A 24786-nucleotide genomic window follows, 5' to 3' on the forward strand; every position below is an offset into this window, starting at 1 on the left:
TCTTCTTTAACCCCACAGCAATGGCAGCTCCTGAGGAAGTGAGGTATGGCGCAATACGCCGTCAACAGCTGGCCCCGCCCTCTCGCCGTGACGTCACTTACCAGGAAGTTGCAAGTCGCGAGAGCCTTTAACCCGCGCACGTGAAAAAATAGTGATAAATGCAGCGACTGTATTCAGGGAAAGTATTTCTTTGTTTTACATTTAAATTACATTTATTTAGTGTTTTTATTTGCTACCCCCTTGTTCCGTTGTGTGTATTTTATCTGTTTCCTATCATGTTATTTGACGTCATTCTGGTGTTGCACAGGTAATTGTTTAATCTGCTTGTTCCTGTGAAGAAATTCATTAAATTTAACTTGGACTTACCAACAAACTTCCAGAAAAGAAACTCAAACTTGTCAACGTCTCGCGTTGATTGAACACAATCAAGTTCCAAATTATACAATGTATTCACTGATGTTTTGATCATTGTCACACAGCACTTGAGAATTCATTTGCACGGTGAATCAAATGCTGACGAGTCTTTCATCGTCTGTCTCTTTGGGGAATAATTGTTGCTGTCCTCTGATTGAAGGGTGGCAGTCTTTCTGATGTGGGGACAAACGAGCTGTCCTGCACCTGCAGCAACGCCCAGCCAGCAAGGGGGGTGCAGGGCCAGATGAACAGGCACATATCTAAACACATTCAGACAATTATTAAATGAAGACAATCTGTAATTGTATATGCATAGTGTGAATTATATTTAAATGATAAATGTTCTGTTATCTGGGCGGCCATGTTAAAGGACAACAGTAACATAAGTACTAAATGCATATATATAGAGAGAGAGAGACATTTGTGAATTTTACATTAACCACTATGAATTTTACGTTAACTGTGTTTTGATGCAATAAATTGCGGTTAGCTTGAACTAGCTGTAACTTTTAAATGGCGCGTTAAATCGTTTATTAAATGTAAAATGAGTTTTATGACGTTAGTATCTATGAGACGTTGATGCAATATCACACTCTAGCCACAAGGTGGTAGCATTGTATTAGTTAACTGGCCTATTTTAACTGGCTCATAATTGTAATCATTTATAAATATAACAACACAGTGCCATTATTACTCGACACCATCTATCTAGACTGTTTACTTGTCGCTATTGTTTGTAGATATCTGAGTGTGTTTTAAACAGACAATAAATTCTGGAGTTTCTGCAGTCATTTTCACAACAGTGAAACGATGCCGCATGAATAAATAACACAAGAGCTGTTCTAATTAAAATGTTAATCATAAAAGTATCAGCCATGAGGACTCATCTTTAGCCACCTCCCCTTTGTTTAGACTTTATTGCGAACAAATGAGCAACAGCTCATTTTGATAAAGGCTGTACATTTGAAATGATAACCTGAAAACATATTTCATAATAATCATGATGTTTTGGATTTTCCTGAATGTTGCTTTGGGTTTTTCTTCAGTTTTTTTTTTTTATAATCCCTCAGCTGCATCCCAAACTCACTCTTGACAACAAGGAGCGACAAATCGAAAATGAGATTGAGGTAAGCTGATTTCAGACTTAAATCGAATTGTTTTTCTCTTTTGTGCCAGTTACAACAACAAAAACATCTGTTAGATTTTGTATTTGACAGGCTAAAGTCAGTACTTGTGTTTTCTTCTATTTCCTGTTTGAACCGGCCACTAATAATTGTTTTAATTCTCTTAACAGCCTTTTGTTACCTGCTCCTGAAAACATGCAGTACGTCCTGCAGCATCAGTGTGCAGACTGAGAGCTGCACTTGTATCACAAATACATTCTTGAGGTTCCAACTTTAAACACATACAAAGAGTCATTTTGGTTTGCAAATGGTCAGTTTTTTTTAACTGCCTTCTGAACTCCACCACAGAAAAGAACCGCAGCACTCAGGAAATGAAAGTGGGCTGAGGTGGTTTCATGTTTTGGCTCATCTTCACAGGATTTTGTGGTAAAAAATCGAATGGTCACCTTCGGCATCAGGGATTTGTTTGATACATAGTTTCTGCTCGTATAGAATGTTGAGTCTTTTGTGGGTTCCATCTTTTACTTTCCTTTCTATAAGAGAGGAGAAACTGTTAGAGCGTGAGTTTTCTGCTCGCCACAAAAAGGTCTTCCTGAAAACAAAGACATTTATCAACCTGTGTAATACGACTGCTTTTAAATAGGCTCAGAAGTCCATCAATATTTGATTACATGTGACTTACTGTAGGTGTAAAGTGTAAAATCTGCTGACACTTAAATATGCAAAGCTTGGCTTTAACCATATAGATTAACTTGACCTCTCATGCGACACGCTCTGAAGATTAATTTCAATCTGTGCCCTCTACTAATCCATAGGATTTACACTTTTCCAACTGTAAAGCGGGTAAACCTTTTAACTTTATTAGTTTTAATTATTCTATGTATATTTTTATACATGTAATGCATTTGTGTGTTGTATGCACTTGAACAATAAGGTTTTGAGAGGATAATCACTTTATTTATTTAGACTGAATCAAATTGTCACTTTATTTCACAAGAAGAGTGAAACATATATAACATTAATCAGATATAACATTATCATATTATTATACACACTGTTTAATCTTTGTTATTTGTTCCTAGGGCATTTTCTGTTGTTATTGTTGTTGTTTAAAAATACAGGTTATAAATTTGTCTTTAATGTATGCTTACCCATGCTGCCTAGTCACCTGGTTACTACGTCACAATGTCTGATTCTCTGTTTACAGTTATTGTTGCTCCCTATGAATATAGCATAACGTTTGTTCTCATGGTGGCCATGGGGTGGCGCTGTTGATCATATTCACGGTGGAAAGTACTTTGTGGTGAGGGCAGGGCCCAATTTGTGAGTATTGAGAAAAAGAGATAACAAATGTTGTGATTCTGTGGTTAAAAAAAAATCCACCTTCTCATCAGAGTTGTGATGACGGGACGGCCACACTTAATTCAAATATCCTAAAAAGACTTGGCTGACTTTGACCAAGATGATCCTGTCAACAGGTTACTGTGAGTGACGCCCTGCTGGAACTCACCACCGGCTGAGGAGAGGACAGAGCCCACGCTACAGAGACGCTCCGCCCGTCTCCAACTCACGTCAGACATCAGAAAAGATGCCATGTGCGGTTTCCAGGTTAGCATTTGTGTGCGTCAGCTTGTGTCCATACTGCCAGCTTATGCATCTGTCCATGCATCACTTTTGTCTGTCTGTCTGGCGGCGTGATAATGCTGAGCCCCCTCGTGAAGCCGCTTGCATCTCTTATTGTGGCTCCTTGTTCTTGGCCTACTTTGGGAGAGGTGAATTGAGGGCAGTTTGAGTCTCTGGGTAAGGGGATTAGGTCTCCAAACATGCTCCTCTCCAGTTTGGGATTTTGCTCCGATGCCAGACACTTAAAGTCTGCCAGGGATTAAGATAAAGGGAGAAGTAAGAGCGGCGTGCATTGTGGTGTGTGTGGGGAGATGTTTTGAACAACACACACAAAAAACATTAAGGGGGGGGGGGGGGGGGTTAATCAAAAAATGAAGATGCATGATGGTGATATGATCTAATACATGAATGCAGCATTTGTTGACCTATATGCCCGTGGCTCGTGCCATGATGCCGGTCAGTATGCTTGCAAGGGATAAGACACAATAAAGGCAAAGCTGTTCTTTTCATTTCTTTTGTATTAGCGGATGATTTCTGCTTAATTCGGTGATTAAATTAGGAAATGGCTTCATGCTGCTGGTGCCTTTTTTGGAGGGCTTTGTTTTGTCTTAGGAGAGAAAAACAGACGTGTTGCACGGAAAAATGATGAGGGTTTCCATTAAAAAGATTTTTTTTTCTCCCCCTAGTAAATAAATAGAATATTATCGTCTGCATCAGAACACTTTGAAATTAGAGTTGCTAGACTGTAATTGTTGAGATTTACAGCCTCGCAAAGTTGTAAATCATCCGAGACCTAATCCTAAAGCATTAGAACTCCTTATTAGTTATTCAGAGTCTTCAAAAAAAACACAAATCTGTCTTTCTCATTGTCTTGAATACGTGTTGGGGGGGGGGGGGGGGGGGGGGGGGAGGGTGTCCCCCCCTCCTCCAGTCTGGAGGCTCCTCCAGGCCGCTGCTCCATCACGCTCCTCCAAGAAAGTGGGTCATGAGTCTGAGACTGTCGGATTACCGGCCGTCAGGCAGGCGTGTGCCGGGCTGCTTCTTAGCTGTAATGTTTAGACCCTGTGCTGCCCCCCCACCCCCTACACACCCCCCAACCCCCTCCCTGCAGTGTAAACACACACACCTTCCAGTGCGTTACCACTCTTAACTTCTTGTAAATGGAAAAATCTAAGCGTACACGTTTCAAACTCCAGTTTAACCCCCACCGACCAAAGAAAAGGCTGCAGAATCCTCAAGACACGTGTGTGATTTGTGCTTGTCTTTGCATTAATGAGACAGAATTTACTGACTCTCAGCAGCTCTGGAATAATGACGTCTAATGTGACATCAGGATGAATGCTCGGTTTTAAATACACGAGTCTGTGACAGTAATGTCAGGCCGGCGCTCCACGGCGCTCTGGAACAGAGTGATTAATAAGCTTATAAATGACTAATTTGGAATTTATTCGTTGGGCTGAAGAGGGACTGCGTCATCATTCGTGGCCCCCGTCGCTGGTTTCAGTCCCCCTACTTCCCCACCTATACTGGTGAAGCATAAACACGGGTCCTTCAGCTTAGCTAAAGAAAACTGGAAGTGACAGGGAGTGGTTAAGTTGAGCTAAATGGCAGAACGGAGGTTATTTCAAGCTTCTTCACAAAACAGGTAGAAGATTTAAGATAATACACATCTTTCAATGCAAAAACCTGAGAGTTTTTACACAGCGGAGGCTCTGGGGGGCTCGGTGATACCCCAGAATGCTCTACAAGACCACTTTGTCTATTTTAGCTACGCAGACGCCTCAAAACATCCCTCAGCGCAACATTAAATCATATCAAGCCTCTCAAAGCTGATTAGCTCCCGATAACTTAAACCAACTCTGTAAAGCTTACGTCACTGCTAAGCTTCTTAGAATTTTTCTCCCTAAAGAAAATGTGGACAAGATAACCCACCTGCTCTCCCGTCAGACCCCACAGCAGGCAAACAGCTGTAATGATGGGCTACCGGTCCGGCTTTGGCTGAAAGGTTTGAACTTTGACCTCCCACATTGTGGGTACGGGGTGACTTATCATTGCTGTAAACGCTGATACTTCCCACTGGGACAAAGACGGGGCCGAACCACAACTTAAGCAGCCGGGTCCCCAGACGATACATCAGACCGGAGTCCTCCAATTCAAATGGACGGACAGTTGTGGACCTTTATTGTCTGAGCGTGAAACCGTGGACACATGCTGGGTGGTAAAAGTGTCAAGGCCTGACTGAAGAGCCATTGTAGTGCTTTCTAGTGCTAGCAGCCAACCTTTGTCTCTGTGATGTTCATCATTAGCATATCAATATTCAAAGGGGTTGATGGTGGGTAGAGGTGACAGCCTTTTTAGCCCAGAGTGGACCCTCCCGGACAAATAACTCAACTGGCATTCACCACTTGGAGAGACAGCTGTTGAGTTTGGCCCTTAATATTAAGAGTGTTTACCAATCGTAACCGAGCTAAAATGAGCTAAGCTAAGCTAAGATAAGCCGACCAATGCAGATTTGTTTGTTGCTGTGTAACAGTTGAACTGTTTAAGATCCATCCAACTATCTGGCAGGACATCTTAGATGCTACGCAGCAATTCCTTCCTTTCTTGAATAACAAAAGGGACAAATAGCAGCACCAGCACCACACCACCCCCACCCCCACAGTAGCCTCTCCCTCCTCCTCCTTCCTCAGGCCAACTGACCCCAGGACGGGCAGGCCGGGGGACAGTTAGCCTCATGCGTTATTGTGTGCGAGGGGCAGAGCCAGCAGCTCGTGTCGGTTACTGCAAGGGCCAAGCGGAAAAGCGGTTGGGCAGTTTAGCCAGCTGCTGGGGGAGCAGCCACGGCCGGCCTGGTCAGTGAAACCTTGCCAGATGGAGCCATTTCAAAACAATGAGAGCTGCTTTGCTACGGTCAAAAAGTACAGGCTGGTTGCTAAGGGGATGCAGAGCGCAGTTGTTTATCTAGAATCAGGGATGGGCCTGGAAAAGGCGGATGTTTCGTTTCCCTCCAGAAGTTTTGGCTTCTTTTCCAGTTCCCCGCCCACGAAGCACATTTTTTAAAGCGTGAGCGTTCGATTCCCCAGTTCTGTTGTCGCTCACCTGCCCACAAAGACGGCGACCGAGCCGGTATTTTTGGCTCCCCTCAAGTTCTCCCACTCTCGCCATCTTCCTGGTTCTGGCCAGACAGCAACAGGCTGAGGTGTCCCGGGACGACACCGCTCAAGAGTAACCAAGCCTGGGTAATGAGGCGTGTGATTGGTCCCCTCCCTCTCCAACAAGGCCAGGCTTTGGAGGACGTGATTGATGGTGACAGGAGCACAATGGCAGCCTGGTGTCAGAGGAGTGGTACGGATGCGCACGGACCCCCCGCGGTAAAAACTCAGTCATCCAGCTCAGCTGTGTAAAAAAAAAACAAAAAACTGTTAAACCCACAACGTACGCGCACTGGGATGTGGACACGCGCGGAAAACGTTCCCCATGGAGCACCGCCGGTGTCATCTGTGGCAGTGTTTACACTTTATACTGATATTATTGTGTTCCACAGGATGATGACTCTAATTTAGCAGTGTTGTTGGAATAAAGGCGCGTTTTTAACCTTCACCTGCTACATTTGAGGCGCAGTAGCCTAAATATCTAAGATTTTGGCTTTTTGGTATCTCCTTTTCCCTCTAAGAACATATTGGATTTTAAATTTTCGCTCCCAAATAAATGAAATCCGTTTGAGGCACCCTGGAAGAAGATTTCTTTTTTTTTCTTTTTTTCTGCTGAGTGCTCTCACTTAAAGATGAAACAGAGAGTTCATGTGCAGCACCAACACTTGTTCTTTTGAAGTGGCCGTCAAGAGCTGAGGGCCCTCGAACCTGTGTGCTGCTCGCGAGCCGTTGAGCCGGCTCATATTCAAGGTCAAAAATCAAGTTCTAATGGTGCAAAAGGATGAGTCTTTATGGAGGACCATTAGCGCCCGAATGCAGCTGCCTTCTCAAGTAGGACCCAGGTGTGTTACGGCTTTACCAATTTCCTGGGATGATACTCTGGGTTCGACAGGTCTCTCATCATGCGATGCAGAGGAGCTGAGAAAATTCGGAGATGACACTCGCAGAAATGCCTCTTCAAGGTCACTTTGCTCCCTCACACTCAGTGTTAAGAGGAACCAACTCTCTTCTTCTTTTGACCGCCATTTGCTCTTAATTGGGATCAAAAGGCCACGTCACAAGGCTGCCACACAAGCCCTTTAGACCTAATTGAAATTATGAATAGCGTAGATTTTAAAACAAAAGTGTCTGTCTCAGTGTGGAGGGAAAAGAAAGCTGCCCTGTTTTTGTGCTGTGTGCAGTTTAAGCTCCTTTAAAGCAACGCTGGCTTTAGGTTCCAGCATCTCATTCAAGCCTTAATCTGCGTAAAGACCCAACGACTTGTTGACCAGAGATTACAGCCCATAAAAACACAAAAATATATGGATATATTTCCTACTCAGCTCTGCAAACAAATATGACATGTTTTTTTGTTCGTTTTGAATGTTTTTGCCATTTTGGGAAGCAAAGTAGGTGTAAAGGTGTGAAATGGGGAAAGGTGGGGCAGCGATAATTGCCCCGAGTCGGCTAATTGACAGGTCTTACGTCACTGAATGGGGCTAAATCAAAGCTGTGGCTCACTTTAGTCTTTTTTTATCCGATTCCATCCAAATAAACTGAGGCTACGGTCAGCTCGTTGATTTATACGGTGGTAAAACGCGGCCCATCGCAAGGGTGCGCATTTAAACTCGCAACTTAGTGCGTCATTAAAGCGCACAAGAGTGTAAATGTCCGCAGAATTACCCGAGTGGGCCATTGTGCGCGTTGAAAGGCAGACACGTGCACCTCAACATATAGAAGTGGGGAGAAGGAGGAGGGTGTTTGGAGCGTGTGCGTGCGTGTGTGTGTGTGTGTGTGTGTGTGTGTGTGTGTGTGTGTGCGTGTGTGTGTGTGTGGACGACGGGGGGATATAGAGGCAGCGCACAGTCACGCACACGCCTCCAGTTTAGAGGAACTCCCCCTTCAGCACCCTGGACAGAGGCAGCGCCGAAGTCCTCCGGCCTCGCAGCCAGTCGGGTCAGCTGACGCCGCCGATGCTCGTTTCCCTCCCGCCTCCACCTCCATCTCCACCCCGCCAACCAGGAGCCAAGGAGCAACTTGATGCATATTTCAAGTTCCCGTGCTCGGTGCTTGGGTGGTCCTCTTGTGCAGACGACGAGCTGCGGCCGAGCAGCCCTCTAGGATAAAGACTTGAGGGACCTGCGTTCCCGATCGCCATCTACTCTTTTAATAGAAACCAGACCGACCAGGGTCGCAGCCTTGTTCCACTGGGAAAATCCTCAAAATGCTGCTGGAGCATCCGGGCTCAAGTTGTCAGAGCAGCGGGAATTTCTCTCGGTATAACTCGGGCCAAGGTAAGGCACCTTTTATTAATGAGAGTTTATTATTATTGTTGTTGTTATGATTATTTCTGTTCAGACGCGCGAACAGTTCACAACTTTAATTGGTTATTAAATTATCTTGTAATTGGGCGTGAAATAGAGGATAATAGGCACCAGCGACGCAGCACAGCGGGACTGGCAACCGCGACAAGCGTGAAATGAACCGTGAAAGTGTTTTTAATTTATTCTGAAAAGAAAGCTCGCATGTATAGAATGATCCTGCCTATTAAATATTAGGCCGGTTACTTTCTAGAATAGGCCCCGCAAAGCGGCGTAAAGCTACAGAAGTTACGTTCCGGCTCCCTTTTGGCGGCCGCAGACCGTTTCGAGGCGCTCCTCGTTGCGTGCAGGAGACGTTATGAATCCGTAATGAGCGTTCATTGTTGGCGAACCGCGGGGAACAGATGTTACGCGCACGCTGTCATCTCACACCGCCGGCCGCGGCTGTAACGGGAGCGGCCGTGCGGAGAGAGCACCGGCCGTCCTTGTGCAGGCAGGCATGCGGCTCCTCTGCGGCCGTGCGCGACAGCCTGCGGGCGGGCACAGCCCCCGCAGCCGCGGCGGCTCTGACGCACAACAGGTGTCACAATCGGGCGGATCACAGGAGGCTGCAGGTGCATTGCTGTGGGCCAGGAAGGTCTGCAAGAGGGGCCTGCACTCATTTACCGATGCTGAGGGGAGTTCCTCGATCTTCCACTTGTGTGATTGTCTGTGTCCTAACGGCGTTGACGTCGGTGCAGCTGTACTTTAAAATAACTCAGCGGCTTTTGATTCATATTCATCATCTCTAACCACCGCTGGGATGGTGATCTCACCGCCTCTGTGTCACATTACTGTCAGGCTGGCTTCCTCAAAAGTCAGCGATCAATACGACATTTTATATATTTATATATATCTCACAGAGCTGAAAAGTGAAAAGAGGCACCGGGCCTCCGCGGCTTTCCCCAAAATGTCTTTCATATACTTGTGAAAAACAAGCAAATAGCGCATTGATTTTAGATTCATCAGGCGCTGTGGCACTAGCCCTGATTTCCCCAGGCGCTCTTTTGTGCCGAAGATCAGTGTCAATAAAATTCATTGGGGTGTTGGCCCGATCAACATGTTATTGAACAGCAGATCTCTCCCCTAAATAAACACCTGTCTCAGAGAGGGGGGGCAGAGAAAGAAAAAGAAAAACTCTATAAACTAGACAGGGCCATAAGAAAAATACAATATCTAATCGAAATAATTTATATTTGAAAATACAGTTTTGATGTACATGTGTGTACATGTACATTTAAAATACAATTTAATTGTAGACTGTAAATGGAAAAAAAATAATTGAACTTTTAGGTTTAATGTTATACTTAAGCATATAAAATGTAAAATCGAATTTTTCCTTTCAGGTCAGTTTGATGCCATATAGAACAGGATGAAAGCATTCCATGATTTTATTCCAGATTCAGAAAAGATCAGGTTTGGAAATATAATAACTGATGGTTTTTATCCCCTCGCTCTTCGAGGAAGAGAATCCTGATGATTTGCTCTCCAACATTACCTCCCATCTGTTGGTTTCTCACCTGAGCTGCGTTCATTTCTCTTCCGGGTAAAGGTAGTCGGTGGGTGATGTTAATCTATCTCCCCGTCGCCCGGGAAACGGCAGCAGAGAATAATCCCGCCTGCAACAGCGTCCAAGCATAAAAGACCCGGCTCGGCTCTCAGTGAAGACTGCAAAACTTGTCCGCGACCTTGCGTCTTCTCTGGATTTTTTTTTTTTTTTTTAATGCACGAACCTGAGCGTGAATCATGAGCCATGGACGCACACGCTGAGCGCAACTCCCCAAAAAACGTGCACGCTAAGGCGCAGATGCTGCTCGCGTTGCTGTCGCACAGCGAAGAGCTGCGAAAAGGTAACCACAAAATTAAAATCTCAACAATCGCCCTCAGATTATTCGTATTTAAGATCCTTAGACGGATTTCGACCTGGCGGGGATCAAAGGGGGCGATCACGGATGCGCATCGGTTCGTGCGTATTTGCTTGAATTAAATCCAGAAGGCGGCGCTTTAAATTACTGCAGATCTTTGGTGACACTTCGCCCATGTTTGCTTATTATTATCATTCCTGTTTACGTCATAGTTTCCTCTGTGCGCTCATTTATAGCACGGCTTTATTTGCTTTACTTCACGCGTGTTTATCACTGTTCAACTTGAAATTCTGAAATTAATACTGAACGACATTTACAATACGTTTCTATTTAAAACAGCTAGGAGTCAAACCCCCTGCTCTTCAGATGATGCCACGTTTCCCTTTTGAATGTGCAAAACGTTTTAAATATGATCAAACGGTGCCGTGGGGCAGCGTAACGGGTTCGGGTTCGAGGCCGCAGCTTTCTAGTTTTACACCGCGTTGCATTAATGATGGGCTGCCTGCACCTGCTCGTGGCTCCCACCACACTCGTGCAGAGCTTCGCTGCAAAAAAGACCCATGAATGTTTGATAAATGTCCACAACAGAGCAGAAGGAACGCGGTTCCTTCCAGAAAGATGGAGACCCTTTTAATCAGTGACAGCTCTGTTTTTATATATATATATATATATATATATATATATATATATATATATATATATATATATATATGTATATATATATATATATGTATATATATATATATATATATATATATATATATATATATATATACATATACACACACACATAACAATATAGTCCTTGTTGCTTAGAGGGAGATTTTTTTTTGTAAATATAATTCAATGGGTCTTTCATTTTCTGTTTAAAATGTTCGACACTTTTCATTTAGAACACAAATTTGCTAAGATAGCCCTTTTTGTTAAGTTTCCGCCCCGTAAACTCAAAACTGTCGATTTATTCACCAGTATTTTGATTGCAGTGTTACAAACATGATTAAGTATCCAAAGTTGTTTTTTCGAAAACGCAAAATTAGTGGAAGGTAGGATTTTATCACGTGATGCCAAATGAATCGAAATCAATTAATAACCTGGAGTTGGTGTAATAAATAAAAAAAAACTTGGATTATTTTTAAAGCAGGTTTTTGAGCAGAGCCAGATATAAACCGCAGGGTTTTTTGTTTGTTTGTTTTTAACCCCATAAGAATTTTCAAAAAATTGCAATAAATGTTGCGATGAGAATAACCTGAAAGGAACAATATATTCTCATCACACCTGCAGCGTTCTCCACAGATGGGTTGAAATTATGAGGTAAAAGTGAGTGGGAAAATATAGCAATGCTTTATTTCAGTTTCCTCTTTTCTGATGCATTAATCCCCCATTTATGGCGATTTTTACACCGGCCAGCGCATCTCTCCCCCCGTGTTTGTCCACGTAATCAGATTTTAGTGGGCCTCTTGTCTCCTGCAGAGATCCCCGTTTGTGCGGGCTGCAATCAACACATCGTGGACCGCTTCATCCTCAAAGTGTTGGACCGTCACTGGCACAGCAAGTGCCTGAAGTGCAGCGACTGTCAGGCGCAGCTGGCCGAGAAGTGCTTCAGCAGAGGCGACAGCGTCTACTGCAAAGAGGATTTCTTCAAGTAAGGCTCGAGCATCACACCCGAACGCGCCTCTGATGGAATCTTTTGCTGAGGTCGAATCTGGTTTCTCCAAAGGAGGTTCGGGACCAAATGCGCGGCGTGTCAGCAGGGGATTCCACCCACGCAGGTGGTGAGGAGGGCGCAGGACTTCGTCTACCACCTCCACTGTTTCGCCTGCATCGTGTGCAAAAGGCAGCTGGCCACAGGTGACGAGTATTACCTGATGGAGGACAGCAGGCTAGTGTGCAAGACGGATTACGAGACCGCCAAACAGAGAGGTGAGGATCCATTCTCCCTCCGGGTTTGCGTTCCAGCGCCATTTGCGCACCGTGTGCGCGCCAGACCCTCTGATATACGCCTACTGTAATCCGTTTGACGCGACAATGAGGTCAGGCATAAACTTTGACCAACCTCTGCTAATTGCATCATTGCCCGCAGCCCCGATCGATATGGGGGGGCGATGTGCCCGAACCCGCTTTTACTAACTCTTAATGTTGACTTGAGATGCGTCAAAACACGCACAGAAAGAGGACGGCCTACGCACGCCTGAGAAAGAGGTTTTAGAGCCCAAAGTTCCCAATAATGGCCCCAGAGTATTAATCAGTTGGGTTTTTAAAACAAATGCTGTATATTTAAATTAGGATTAATAAAAGGAGACATTTGAGGCTGGAGCACGGTCGCAATGACAAATATAAAATAAAGATGCATCACCCAATGGCATTTAATGCATCTTCTCTTTAAAATATTTAACCTAACAGACGGTTTATTTGAATAGTTAGACAGTGTATGAATTAGAAACCTTGCTTTAAAGCCGATTTTAATCTATTTAATTTTTATAGGGACTAGTACAGTGTGAATTATTGACATATACCACTTTTATTGCCAAACCAAATTCACCCATATTGGCCATAAAATAAATATATGAAAGAAGAATGCAAAGAAGTTGTTCTTTTTAGTGACTGGAATTAAAAGAAGACCCAATTTTGCTTTGACAAACTGTTGTATTTCTGTTGTTCGTTGTTATTAAACAAGGCTTTTAAATTTGCTCTAGATATGTCCAGAGTATTTAAGAGTAACCAAGGCCATGTTACCGTCCAGCTGGCTGTTCCTGGGCAGCACGCTCATTTTTATCTCCCCATCTGTTTGTTTGAATTATGTGTCCACAAAGTGTTGATTTATGCAGGGAATTAATGCAACTTTTCCTAAAAACACACACGTGGATTTTACTAATGAGAGGGTGCAATTACTTGGACAGCCTTCATTTGGATGAGGATCTTTTTTTAATTATTTTGCAGCAATGGCTGACAGATGTGCTGACATGATGCACTTCTGCAGAGGTTCCAGGGGAATTTATTCATTTATTTTAAAGTATAAAAAGCCGCCACACGAGCCGTTTTATACGTGAAAAATAGAGGAGCGCAACTGATATATTGTGATATAAAAATCATATTTCCTGAGCCATCAGGCCGTCGGTTTTAAAGCAGAGCAACTGCCAAGCTTATTAAATGAAGTGCTGTTCACAGATATTTATTTATTTATTCATTTTCAGAGGCCGACTCGACTGCCAAAAGGCCTCGAACAACCATCACGGCAAAGCAGCTGGAGACACTGAAGAACGCCTACAATAACTCTCCCAAACCCGCCCGCCATGTCCGAGAGCAGTTGTCCTCAGAGACGGGGCTGGACATGAGGGTTGTGCAGGTAAAGCATTCCATTCCATTAGTGTCCCCGCTGTGTTGTTAAGGGGCAATTGTAGACAACCAGGCACAAGCAAGTATTTAGGTGTGTGTGTGTGTGTGGGTGTGGGTGTGTGGGTGTGGGTGTGGGTGTGGGTGTGGGTGTGGGTGTGGGTGTGGCCTCACACTTATGACATATTGAGTATGCATTCTATAGTTAAGTGGGGTCATGTTTGTGAAATGGGGCTGTTTTGCTGGCCCCCACAACTTCAAGGGACTGTTTGAGGGCGAGGACATGATTTTAAGGTTGAGGTTAGAATTGAGTTCAGATTAGGGTCAGGGTCAGGGTTGGGGTAGGAGCTGGGTCGGTTATTATGTCGATGAAAGTCCCCAGAAAGATATGAAATGCGAGGAGGTGTGTGCGGAATTTACAGCTACACGTGAAGTCCACGAGAAAGTCAGGACGGTTTAAGTGCAAGCTCGTTAACAATGCTAAGAGGGGCCCCTCGCATATTGTGCACCGCAGAGGAGCCACAAGCTGGTTGCTATGGAGGCGGCCATATATATTATTTTATTTGCAAGGACAAAAGTAGCGATGAAAGCCAATAAAGTGCTCCTCATTATTCAGCCAAGGGGAAGGGCCGAGGAGGGTCTGCTTCAATATCATTAGGCACAAATGTTTTTTTGTGCTCAGGAAATGGAGCGTTTGTCTTTTTCTGTCCGATTCGGGCTGTTTTCCAGGCCATTTACTACATAATGTATGTTTTGAAAGTGTGGCGGAAATTTATAGATCAGATCAAAAGTGAATATAGAAACATTTTAAGAAATTAAATTAATGCAACTCTAACCCTCATGCTCCCAGGGGTGTCGGCAACTTGTGGCTGTCCAGAAGTGAATTAAATGTGTGATAAATCAGCTGCGGGCGACCCTGCTCCTGCTGGTCAGGGTCATTGTTTCAGACTTTAAAGGATGTCCACCTCTAAACAGTCCTTGAAACTTAATTACGTTTTAATGCTTTTGTCAAATCCGAAACCTTTCGAGCCGTTCGGAGGGTCCTGGAGATTCACCCGACCAGGGAAATAAATGTAGAGTTTGAATTGATGCATCTCTTTGGATCCCCTCTCCAGGTCTGGTTCCAGAACAGGCGAGCCAAAGAGAAGAGGCTGAAGAAGGACGCGGGGCGGCAGAGGTGGGGGCAGTACTTCCGCAACATGAAGAGATCGAGAGGGAGCTCCAAATCTGACAAGGATAGCATCCAGGAAGAGGGAATGGACAGCGACGCGGAGGTCTCCTTCACAGGTATCGTTAGGATTATGTGTTTGGAAGTAAAACTACTGTCAACTTCAGGCTTTTATCAGCCGCCAGTCGTTCACCAGTGACCACCGTTGTGTCCTTGTTGCGCAGACGAGATGCCGATGTCAGACCTCGGTCTCACTAATGGCGTCTACAGCAGCCTCAGCGAGTCCTCGCCAGCCATGGGAGGCCGCCAAGTAGGGAACAACCACGGCTCCTTCTCCCTGGAGCACAGCGTCGTCCCTTCCCAAGACCAGTTCCATGACATGCGCTCCAACAGCCCCTACGGAGCTCAGTCGCCAGGCTCGCTCCAGGTGCTGCCCAGACACCAGAACCTTATCTCCAGCTTGGTCTACCCTGACTCTGGCATTACTATTATGACGCAGGGCGGGGGGCCGGGGGTCAACCCTGGCGTGAGGGCCTCAGGGGGCCCCGCCAACGGCCCCAGCTCGGACCTCTCCACTGGCAGCAGCGGCGGATACCCAGATTTTCCAGCCAGTCCAGCTTCCTGGTTAGATGAAGTGGACCACGGGCAGTTTTGACTGGTCAAAGACAACAAAACTAGACCTCTGACAGACTTTCGGAATTAAACTAGTGGCGCTCGGCAGTAACTGTATAAAGGACCTTTGGATCGTACCAACACGTGATTATCAGATCGAGATCTGAGACCTGGATGGAAAGAATGACCACATTGTCCTTTATTATAAGCACTTGGTCCGACAATTTCAGCCTGTCAGAAAGGTTTAGGTGGCCGATAAGCTCTTTAAATAATGTAAAGACAGAGACTCCATCAAACATTGATCACTTGGATGTTCACCGTCTTCATCTGCCACGTGTTCAATTCAACATTCAGAAACTTTCAAATATCTGGTTGTTGCCAAATGTCCATATACGTATATGTACTATATATATCTATATCTATATATCTATATAGATATAGATATATAGATATATATTGGTCTATCGTTGTGGAAGCTTTATTTTTATACAAAAAAAACCTCTTCTTGGACATTAATGGAAAAATCCAGACATGAGGACATTGTATATTCTTAAACAGGGATATAGGGAAAAATGTAGATCTTTGTCTTAACTGGTACCTAGGGGTTACTTCTATGCATTTGTGTGTTCTCAGTTGTATCTCATTCGTTTTGTTCCACACAAAAAAGACAACCCTGGCCGGAAGGACCGTAGTAGCGCTCGGGGTGTGACGTTGTTTGTTTGTTTATGTGGAAAATGTTTCATGTCTTATTTATGACGATGAGGAACAGGTCTTTAATAAATTTGTCACCAAAATCAAGATGGCGTCCCTTCCCTGCTTGTTTGGACGGGAACTGGTGCGTCCGCATCGTTCATCATGGGTCTGCATAGCTGCAGCAGATCTCTGCTGCAGTGTTCGCTCGCCACGCCGCCACGGCTCTGCAGGAGTCTGCAGAGTGAGCGTCTGGCCAACGACCAAGACCGTATCAGGGGGCCAGCGGCTCTTTAGTGGGGAAATCTGATGCAGGGAGAGAGTCTGCTCATCAATTCGGAAATTACTGGCGCTTGTTTGCCCAAATGCCCCGATGGGAAAGGAATCTCCAATCCATTAGCCGAGGAGGGATCAAGTGCCCCTTGTGAATTTCCTCATTTGTTTAGATATTCAAACTCAGGTTCAATTAAGTAGATTAAACAGTATATGCATACGTGTCAGGGAGGCCGGCCGGGTGTTTATGTATCTGTGGCTATAATGGCTGCTGATTAATGTGCCACAAACATTTCTTGCAGGATTGGAAGTGACTATCAGGTAATGGAGGCATTTTTCAGCCGTCTCTGTAAACTATTTTTATTTTGGGTTTCGTCTATGGGGATGATCCATTTAAAAAAATAAAAAAATAAAAATATATATATAGATATCTATATATAGATATATAGATATATATATATCCAGTGTAGAATTAGAGTGAAAAACACAACACATAGCATCAAACAGTGGCACTCATTTTAACATATTCCTAAAAAGTGGATTAAATGCAGAAAAACACTAGTGTTTTTGTGTCAGACCGTTTTAGAACATTAGGAGGTGTTAGTTTCCATGTAGTAACACAGTAATAAAGCACGCTGCCACAGAAGGAGAATTATGCTGTTGAGCGTGCTTTGATCTTTTAAAAGAGGGAAAATAATGAGCGAGAAATATCGACAGCAGCATCAAAACAGTTGCTTCATCATCCTCATCCTCATCATCATCATCATCGTTCAAAATAAACTGCAAATGGGGAAAAGAACATCTGAGTCGGATGTAGAGTTATTATCCCATCTCCATGACGACCAACAACGCGCCACCCTCCAGGTTTGTGAATGCAGCCTGCAGCTTCCTTCCTCCGCTGCCAGCTGCCTGCTTCACTCCTCAGGTTCCCCCGGAAAGAAAAGCTACACCAGACAGGAAATTCAGCTGAATCCTTCCAGCTGAGCGACAGGTATCGCCGCGGCCTCCCAAAGCTAACAGGTGCGTAACTCGATCCCAAGGGCTGGCTGTTTCTTCGGCGCACGTTAATCTCTCCCATAGTCCAGGTCAAGACAGAACAAACAGGAAGTTCTTTGTTTAGAGGTCGCAAGCCTGTTGGTTTTAATTTTGAAGATGGCCCACAGGTGACCAGTCGCCACCTTTCACTGTTAACACCTGTCTCACAGGGCAGGTGTGAGATTTCCCTGACCACCAGGTGAACTCCTCCAAACACAAAACTTGGGCAATTCCTCACCCATCTTTGGGATTTACTTGCAAATCCACCATTTTCTAAGAAAGGAATCAGATTAGCCAGGGTATGCGCTGCACCAGGGGGGCGGAGGAGGAGTCGCCTGTGTTGGGAGAGCTTTGTGGTAACGACGTGAACGGTGGGAAAAGTATGGAGAGGAGCAAGAACTGGTGGGAAAAGGATGTGGAGGTTTAGAGGAAGACAAAAGCTGCTGAGGGTGAGGACAGAGGAATGGGTTCAAGTGGGCTTTATTCAGAGTGTATGAAAATAAACAGATTTGTCAAAAGCAGAAAAGAAAAAAATATATATATATGTGTGTGTGTGTGTGTGTGTGTGTGTGTGTGTGTGTGTGTGTGTGTGTGTGTGTGTGTGTGTTTCCCTCTCCCCCTCCCCTTCTGTTTCCTGTCTGTGTTTCCCGTGACTGTTTATTTCCAGGCTGGGCAGGGCTGCTTCCAGGTTCTCTCCTGTCAGGTGATCGACACACCTGGACTCATCTCCAGCTAATCACCCACTCCTGCCTCCTGCTTTAAAAGCCTGGTCCACTTTCTCATCCCCGTGGTACAGCCTGGCTCCTGAAACTCTGAACTCAACTTTCATTATTCCTCTTTCCAGTTCTGAACTGATTGCTTGTTCGCCGTTCGGACGCCTGTTCGCACCGTCCAGCCTGCTCCGTGTTCGTCTGCCTCCTGCACCACTTGGTTTCACCAACTTTGAGTAAATCTTAATTCCAACCTCACCCAGTCGTGTGTGTCTGCATTTAGTGGTCTTGATTCGTGTCTGCAGTGCCATGGTATGTACATGGTTTGGGGTTTTTTGTCTAGTCTCATATAAAGTGCATCAGATGTATGCGCTCTTTCTGTTCTGTTGTCTGGCATTTTAGAACTAATTTAGAAGTCTGGTTCTAATTTAAATATTCCAACTTTAAATGATTTGGCTTTACACATTTAGATCTGGACAACATATGCAGTTTCAGTTAGCTTTTGTTTGGATAGAATCTATTTAAAATGCAAAACTGTGCAGAGCCACACTTTGGAAACAGTGAACAGCAGTAAATCACTAACTATGTGGAGTTTTATATCTAAACTGTTGCTTTTGATGTGCTTTTTGGTGAAGGACTCCCTCCTGCACCCCCCCCCCCCCCCACACACACACACACACACACAGACCATCCCATCCTGTGTCAGATGGTGCAGAGTAAATCAGGCCTGACAATAACACCTCCCCTGGGTCCCACACATCACAGCCACAATTCAGACCTAATGGAGCAGCAAGGGAGGGGTGTGTGTGTGTGTGTGTGTGTGTGTGTGTGTGTGTGTGTGTGCTCTTTTTCATTTTGGAACCTGTAGAGGAGGGGTAGAGATGAAGGGATTCGGAGAGGGGAGGGGGAGGAGAAACCCGGTGGATTATCGCTGGTGCAGATATCAATCAATTAAAGCAACATGTTAATGAATATGATCCCGTGATCAGAGCTGATTTAATACTATCAAAGAGGCAGAAAGCACGGAGCAGATTCGCCACAACGCCAAAACTGGCCGGCGTTTTATTCATGCCCCTCACCAACACGCAGCACGCACGCAGCCGAACTGATCAACACGCTCATTAACGTGTGTTTTTACTGACAACTTGAATCAGATCTAGCGCGGCTCCACCTCTCCATTATCCAGCCGCCGCGCAATTATCTCTTCATTTCATTCCCAGGCAGGACCGCGGGACCAGGCCATCCGTCTACCGGGCCTGTTCTCCGAACCATTCTTAGACACGCGGGGGGAGGGTTATGCATCACTCGGAGCTCCTTCTGGCCGCTGGCATTCGGGTGTTTGTCATCTCTTTAATGCAATCTTCGCTTCAAAGGGACATTAACCCGGGGAGTGCGCGCATGAGGGGCATGCAGATCCCAGGGCGGCGCGACATGTGCGTGCGTGAGGCGATTGACGTCCAAGACAAAGCTGGAAGAGAAAGTTCTTTTTGTGCAACTGCTGATACCAGCTTGAACCCGCTGGGACACTAATATGTGATATTTGAGTGCGATCAAACCATCCGATCCTTCATGCTGCGAATGTTTTGATAAATGACTAAAACAAACTCATAGCTGCTGAATCTGCATTTCATTAATACCCCCTGGATTGGCTGAATAATTGAGCCCTCCTTTCAGCGTTAATTGTTTTTCCCATTGGCGATGAATCTTCATTTCCACGTGTTCTCTGGGTCGTCTTCCAGCCGCAGTGATTTGTGACGCTCTCCACATGGTCGTTCCTCATCTCCAAAACCGAGGCTTTCCACTGTGCCAGAATTCATAAAAGTGCATGTTTATGTTTACCTCTAATCGCCCTTCTTCTAATTTGAAGTCTTGGCTCTGCAGAGTCATCCCGGGGGCCTTTTGGCATCGAGGAGGTGTTAACAGCTCCCCACGGGAGGCTGTCTGGCTCTCCATAACCCTCGACCTTCCCCGCCTACCAACGCAACACTCACCAAACCACTCAGACTCACAGATGGCCGCCCCACCGCCGGCGAGCAATCGCGCTTTTCAATTACCGCCACGCTCGGGACAGGCCATTGCTCAGCTGTCAGCCCACAGGGACGGGAGAGGACGGGGTGAGCGTGGACAGGCAGGGAATTCCTCTATCCAAAACTTGGAAAAGCTGGAATCCCATGTGTCTACTGCCAAAGCTGGTGTGGTTAATATGCAGTACTGAAACATTTTTGCTTTGTTCATTTGTCTTGGGGGTGAATTGCAAGAGTGCAGAAATAGCACGTTTAAAAAGAAATGTCCTCGTTTTGTCCCTGCTGGTCGTCCACAGTGGTTGCCTGTCCTTCGTTGAATGTGTTTGAGGGCTGCTCTGTGTTGACGTCACACCACTTCCAGAAACCTGCTGCTGCGCTTCCCAGAATGCTATTTGTCAGGTTCAAATTCGGTTCGAGTGCGCGCGCACACACACACACACACACACACACATACACACATACACACACACAGGTCCCTGTCATTACTTGCAAGCACTCAATCCAGGTTGATTCCAGCCCCTCTCTTGGCTCTTGTTTTCATTTTTTTCCTCATAATTCATGTCAAACGCTCCCGTTAGAGATGAGGGAGGGCGGTGTGTGCGCTGGGGTGGGTGGGTGGCTGGGTGGGGATAAGGGGGTGGAGAGGGCACACACTTAATCCCTGGGTCAAGATGTATTTATTGAAGATTAATAACCGCGCAGCAATCTCATCACGCTCTCGATGATTTTATAATTTGGTTTCTGGGGGTAGGGAGGGTGGTTGGGGGGGGACAAAAGCAAGAGGAAGATGCAGAACACACAGGAGCAGAACAGGATCTGCATGTCGTGGCCGTGATCTTCGGTTTTGGGCAGTTTGGGGAGCAGAACCAGGCACAGAACCTGGCAAGCATCCACACCTTTGCCTGATTTCTCCCTCACCTTCGATTCCTTTCTCCCCCATCACAAGACCTCTGTGGGAAAATGGGATTGGGAGTTTTTCAGAGAATAACAGCAATTACTTTTATGGACGCAGAATGTTTCCACCCTTGGCTTTAATAATTAAGAAAGCAGCCTGATGAATTAGATGTATCTGTGTTACTTTATGGAGGAAAAAGGTATTTGTCAATATGGAAATTGCGCCTCTGAATATTGTATATGTAGACTTGTGGCATCCAACTCATTCCGTTAATGGATTCTCAGCACACTCAGACCGAATACGGCAGGAGTGGGAGCTGAGGGAGGGACGTCTTTTGTCACCAAGCAACAGGGGAGAAAATGGTAAAAAGATAAATTTCAGCGCAAGGTAAAGGTTCAGAGTTCAAGGAGCAGCCTCCCATCCCAAATTTATTTATACCCCTAATAATAATGAGTGGGTTGAATAGATTGTGCGTCCCTGACCTTGGTGATCAGGCCCACCTTCAGCCACTATATCAAAGGCAGACAGGCAGACGCAGTGGCGTGGCCTGACGGCTGCCAACGTGGTCTCAGGGATGGCGGGGAAGGAAGGAGGGAAGGCGAGGAGGAGAGATGGAGGGAGAGAAGGATGGATGCAGAGCAGCTGCGAAGGGGGTGAAGGGGCAGACTGAAGGACACTAGGGAAGGACATGGCTGACTATCTATCTATCTATCTATCTATCTATCTATCTATCTATCTATCTATCTATCTATCTATCTATTGGAACTTAATTAGTGCTCAGTCATTAGTTGATAGATTTGGTGATTAGGGGATATTTATTATTATCTCATTGGGGAAATGAAGATGGGGGGGGCGGGTTGCCATTTTTAGGTTGTTTTAAACTAGCTCCGCAGACAGAACTCTGTCCTCAGCACATCCCTCTGGAGACAGAACCGTCAGGGGCATCTGGGAGCATTAGCCATCAAAGCGCTATCTCTGGGTACATTAAAGGTATTTAGATCCTGCAAAGTGCTCCCCTTTGAATCCATCACTTCTCCCAGTGACTTATGAAGCAAAGGAGGATGAAGAGGAGGAGGAGGAGAGGGTGGGGTTGGGGGGTACAAATGGAAGAAAAAGGGAGCGCAGGGATTTATGGTGACAAACTGCTGGGGTCAGGCAGGGTGTGTGGTAGTGGTATTGATCAGCCCAGTATGCATCGCACACGCGGCCCGAACCCTGACCCTTAAATAGCGAATGAATCTCAATCCAATAGACCGGAGTGTCTGCTACAACGTCCACACACACAAACACACACACAGAACTACATTAAAACATACACCCGGACAAATGTATATAGAGAATGCAAGGAATTCACTCACAGACCGGAATCAATATCAGCAGAGTATGATTCCCACATTATGGATTGAAGAGTTTCTTAATAAAAGAAAAGGAATCCATCTGTGTATTACCCTCTGTGTGTGTGTGTGTGTGTGTGTGTGTGTGTGTGTGTGTGTGTGTGTGTGTGTGTGTGTCCAGTAAAACAACTTTGTGTTGTTTGTTCTGCTTTTCCTTTTCAGTTCAGCCAACATTTCCAAATGTTCCCCAAACTTTGATTTTATCCCAACTTCTTGGATGTTTTAGATATGAACACTCAGTTGAAGGCTCGGTCAGTCAGCGCTTCTTATGATCACATCGACTTGAGTGTTTTTTGAACATTTATTTGCACAGTTAAATCACTTTTGTTTTTTAAAATCATTATGACAGTCACATCTTTTTTATTACAATGTAATTATGAGCATTGTGCCACTCCGTGTGGTTGTCCAATGTCCAAACGCTCCCCGTTGCTACAGATGTCCTGGTATGTGCTGTTCTGTGCTACGCAAACGAAATAAAAACATGTCTTTAATCTACTTTCATGATTCCCATAAGGTTTGTTGCCGTTTAACACCACTTAGAATATTGAAAATGACTGGGCTCTGACCCTTTTCAATCTAGCCGCACATGCAGATTGCCTTTACCTGGGAGTGCATGCAAAACTCAAAACAAAAAAAAAAACAAGCTGGGATTATTCTAATGTCGATGAAGGGCACCCCTGTTTATTTAATGCCTCTGCCCACTTTGCATTTTCGTGATCTTGATGCTGACACACATTCACCCTCAACCCTACCCAGATGAACGCCAGCGTGGCACAAACATAAGGCTTTACTAATAATCACGTCTTCTATCTTCTTAACACTCACACTAACCCCCCCCCCCCCACACACACACACACACACACGCGCGCAAACACAGAAAAACAGTCACACACTCGTATACTTCCCGCTCTCCCACAAAAACAAAACCCTTTAACCTAATGAAATTACACCAAGTCCCGTGCTGCACCGTCACTAGAGTTATGGGTATAGTTTACATAAAATTCACATTGGGTGCATTGTCCAGGATGCATATGTGCATGCGGATTTACATTTTAGATGTTATTAAAGAAATGAGCACGGTGTAGTAAAAAAGGGAGGGGGGAGGGTGGGGGAGCCCAATTTCCTGTTGCTTCGTCTGAAATCCTGGCAACCATAAATAGAAGCAGGACGCCCACTTTCTGTCTCAATCGCCCCTCTGAGGTGCACCGCAGAAGAAAAAAATTGAAGAAGCGTCCATTCAAAGGCTCATCTCCTCTTTATCGAGGTGCAAAAACACGGCCTTCGCCGCCTGAAAGGGGCTAAATATTTAACGCAGATATAAAAGATTTGACAGCCAGACTTTAACTGACGGCCCGACAGCCAGTCACCGATGCCAGGGGGCAAACAGCCGTCTCTTCTGGGCCAGCTGAGTCCATCCTTAATCCAAACATGGCTCTGTGGATTCCAACAAGCAAATCTCATATTTCTAAACACTGGATTATGCTTTTCTTTTATTACTGCTGAAGCCAGAGAAGAGTCGCAGGGCTGTGGGGTAAGGCTGAACTGATGGGATTAGCAGAAAAGCCGGTGGACTTAAAATATGAAGGAATAATAATAATAATAATAGCAAGAATGAAGTGTGTGTTTATTAAAATGATGGCTGAATAAAATAAGGGCTAAAAATACTGATCAAAGGTAAAAGTAGGGCTGACACAGAATAATAATCCCGAGCTAAGCCCAAGAGCAGTTCAACGATGACACAGAAGACGGTTGCGTAAACACGCTTGATTACAGGCAGAGAGCAGAAACTTGACACTCGCATAAGCTCCCAGACAAAGAAATGTGCACGCTGCAAAAAAACCCCAAAAAAACAACAACCGTGCATGAAAGGATGTCCGTGGATGTGGGTCAAAGGCTTGAGCGCTGTGCTGATAACCTGGTCAGGGCCCAGCGGTTTCTGTTCCAGCCTCATGGCGTGCAGAAAGAGGAGAGGAAGCGAGAGGCAGGGAGAGAAAGGGAGAGGAAACAAGGCAGCCGGGGGGCAAAGGGGGTAAAAATGACCTTGCCGGAAATAACAACAGCAACCTTTAATGTGTTGCATTACAAGATATGTGATAAAACACTTTTATGGGGAGGGCCGTAAATGCTGCGGTCCCATC

The 24786-nt window shown here is 45.2% G+C and overlaps 1 protein-coding gene and 1 long non-coding RNA gene across 2 annotated transcripts; both read left to right on the forward strand.

Moving 5' to 3' along the window:
* Window positions 1–66: 66 nt before the first annotated feature.
* Window positions 67–1203, forward strand: LOC115250137 (uncharacterized). Its single transcript, XR_003888695.1, has 2 exons — window positions 67–307; window positions 575–1203. It is a non-coding gene; the product is annotated as an uncharacterized lncRNA (long non-coding RNA).
* Window positions 1204–8159: 6956 nt separating this feature from the next.
* lhx3 (LIM homeobox 3) lies at window positions 8160–16422 on the forward strand. The gene is made up of 6 exons (XM_011604535.2): window positions 8160–8586; window positions 11988–12159; window positions 12235–12437; window positions 13709–13860; window positions 14963–15134; window positions 15240–16422. Exons 1-6 carry the CDS (start codon window positions 8517–8519, stop codon window positions 15668–15670), a joined length of 1200 nt encoding a protein of 399 aa, XP_011602837.2. The 5' UTR covers window positions 8160–8516; the 3' UTR covers window positions 15671–16422.
* Window positions 16423–24786: the final 8364 nt, after the last annotated feature.

The sequence above is a fragment of the Takifugu rubripes genome, chromosome 6, assembly GCF_901000725.2.
Source record: "Takifugu rubripes chromosome 6, fTakRub1.2, whole genome shotgun sequence".
NCBI lineage: Eukaryota > Metazoa > Chordata > Actinopteri > Tetraodontiformes > Tetraodontidae > Takifugu > Takifugu rubripes.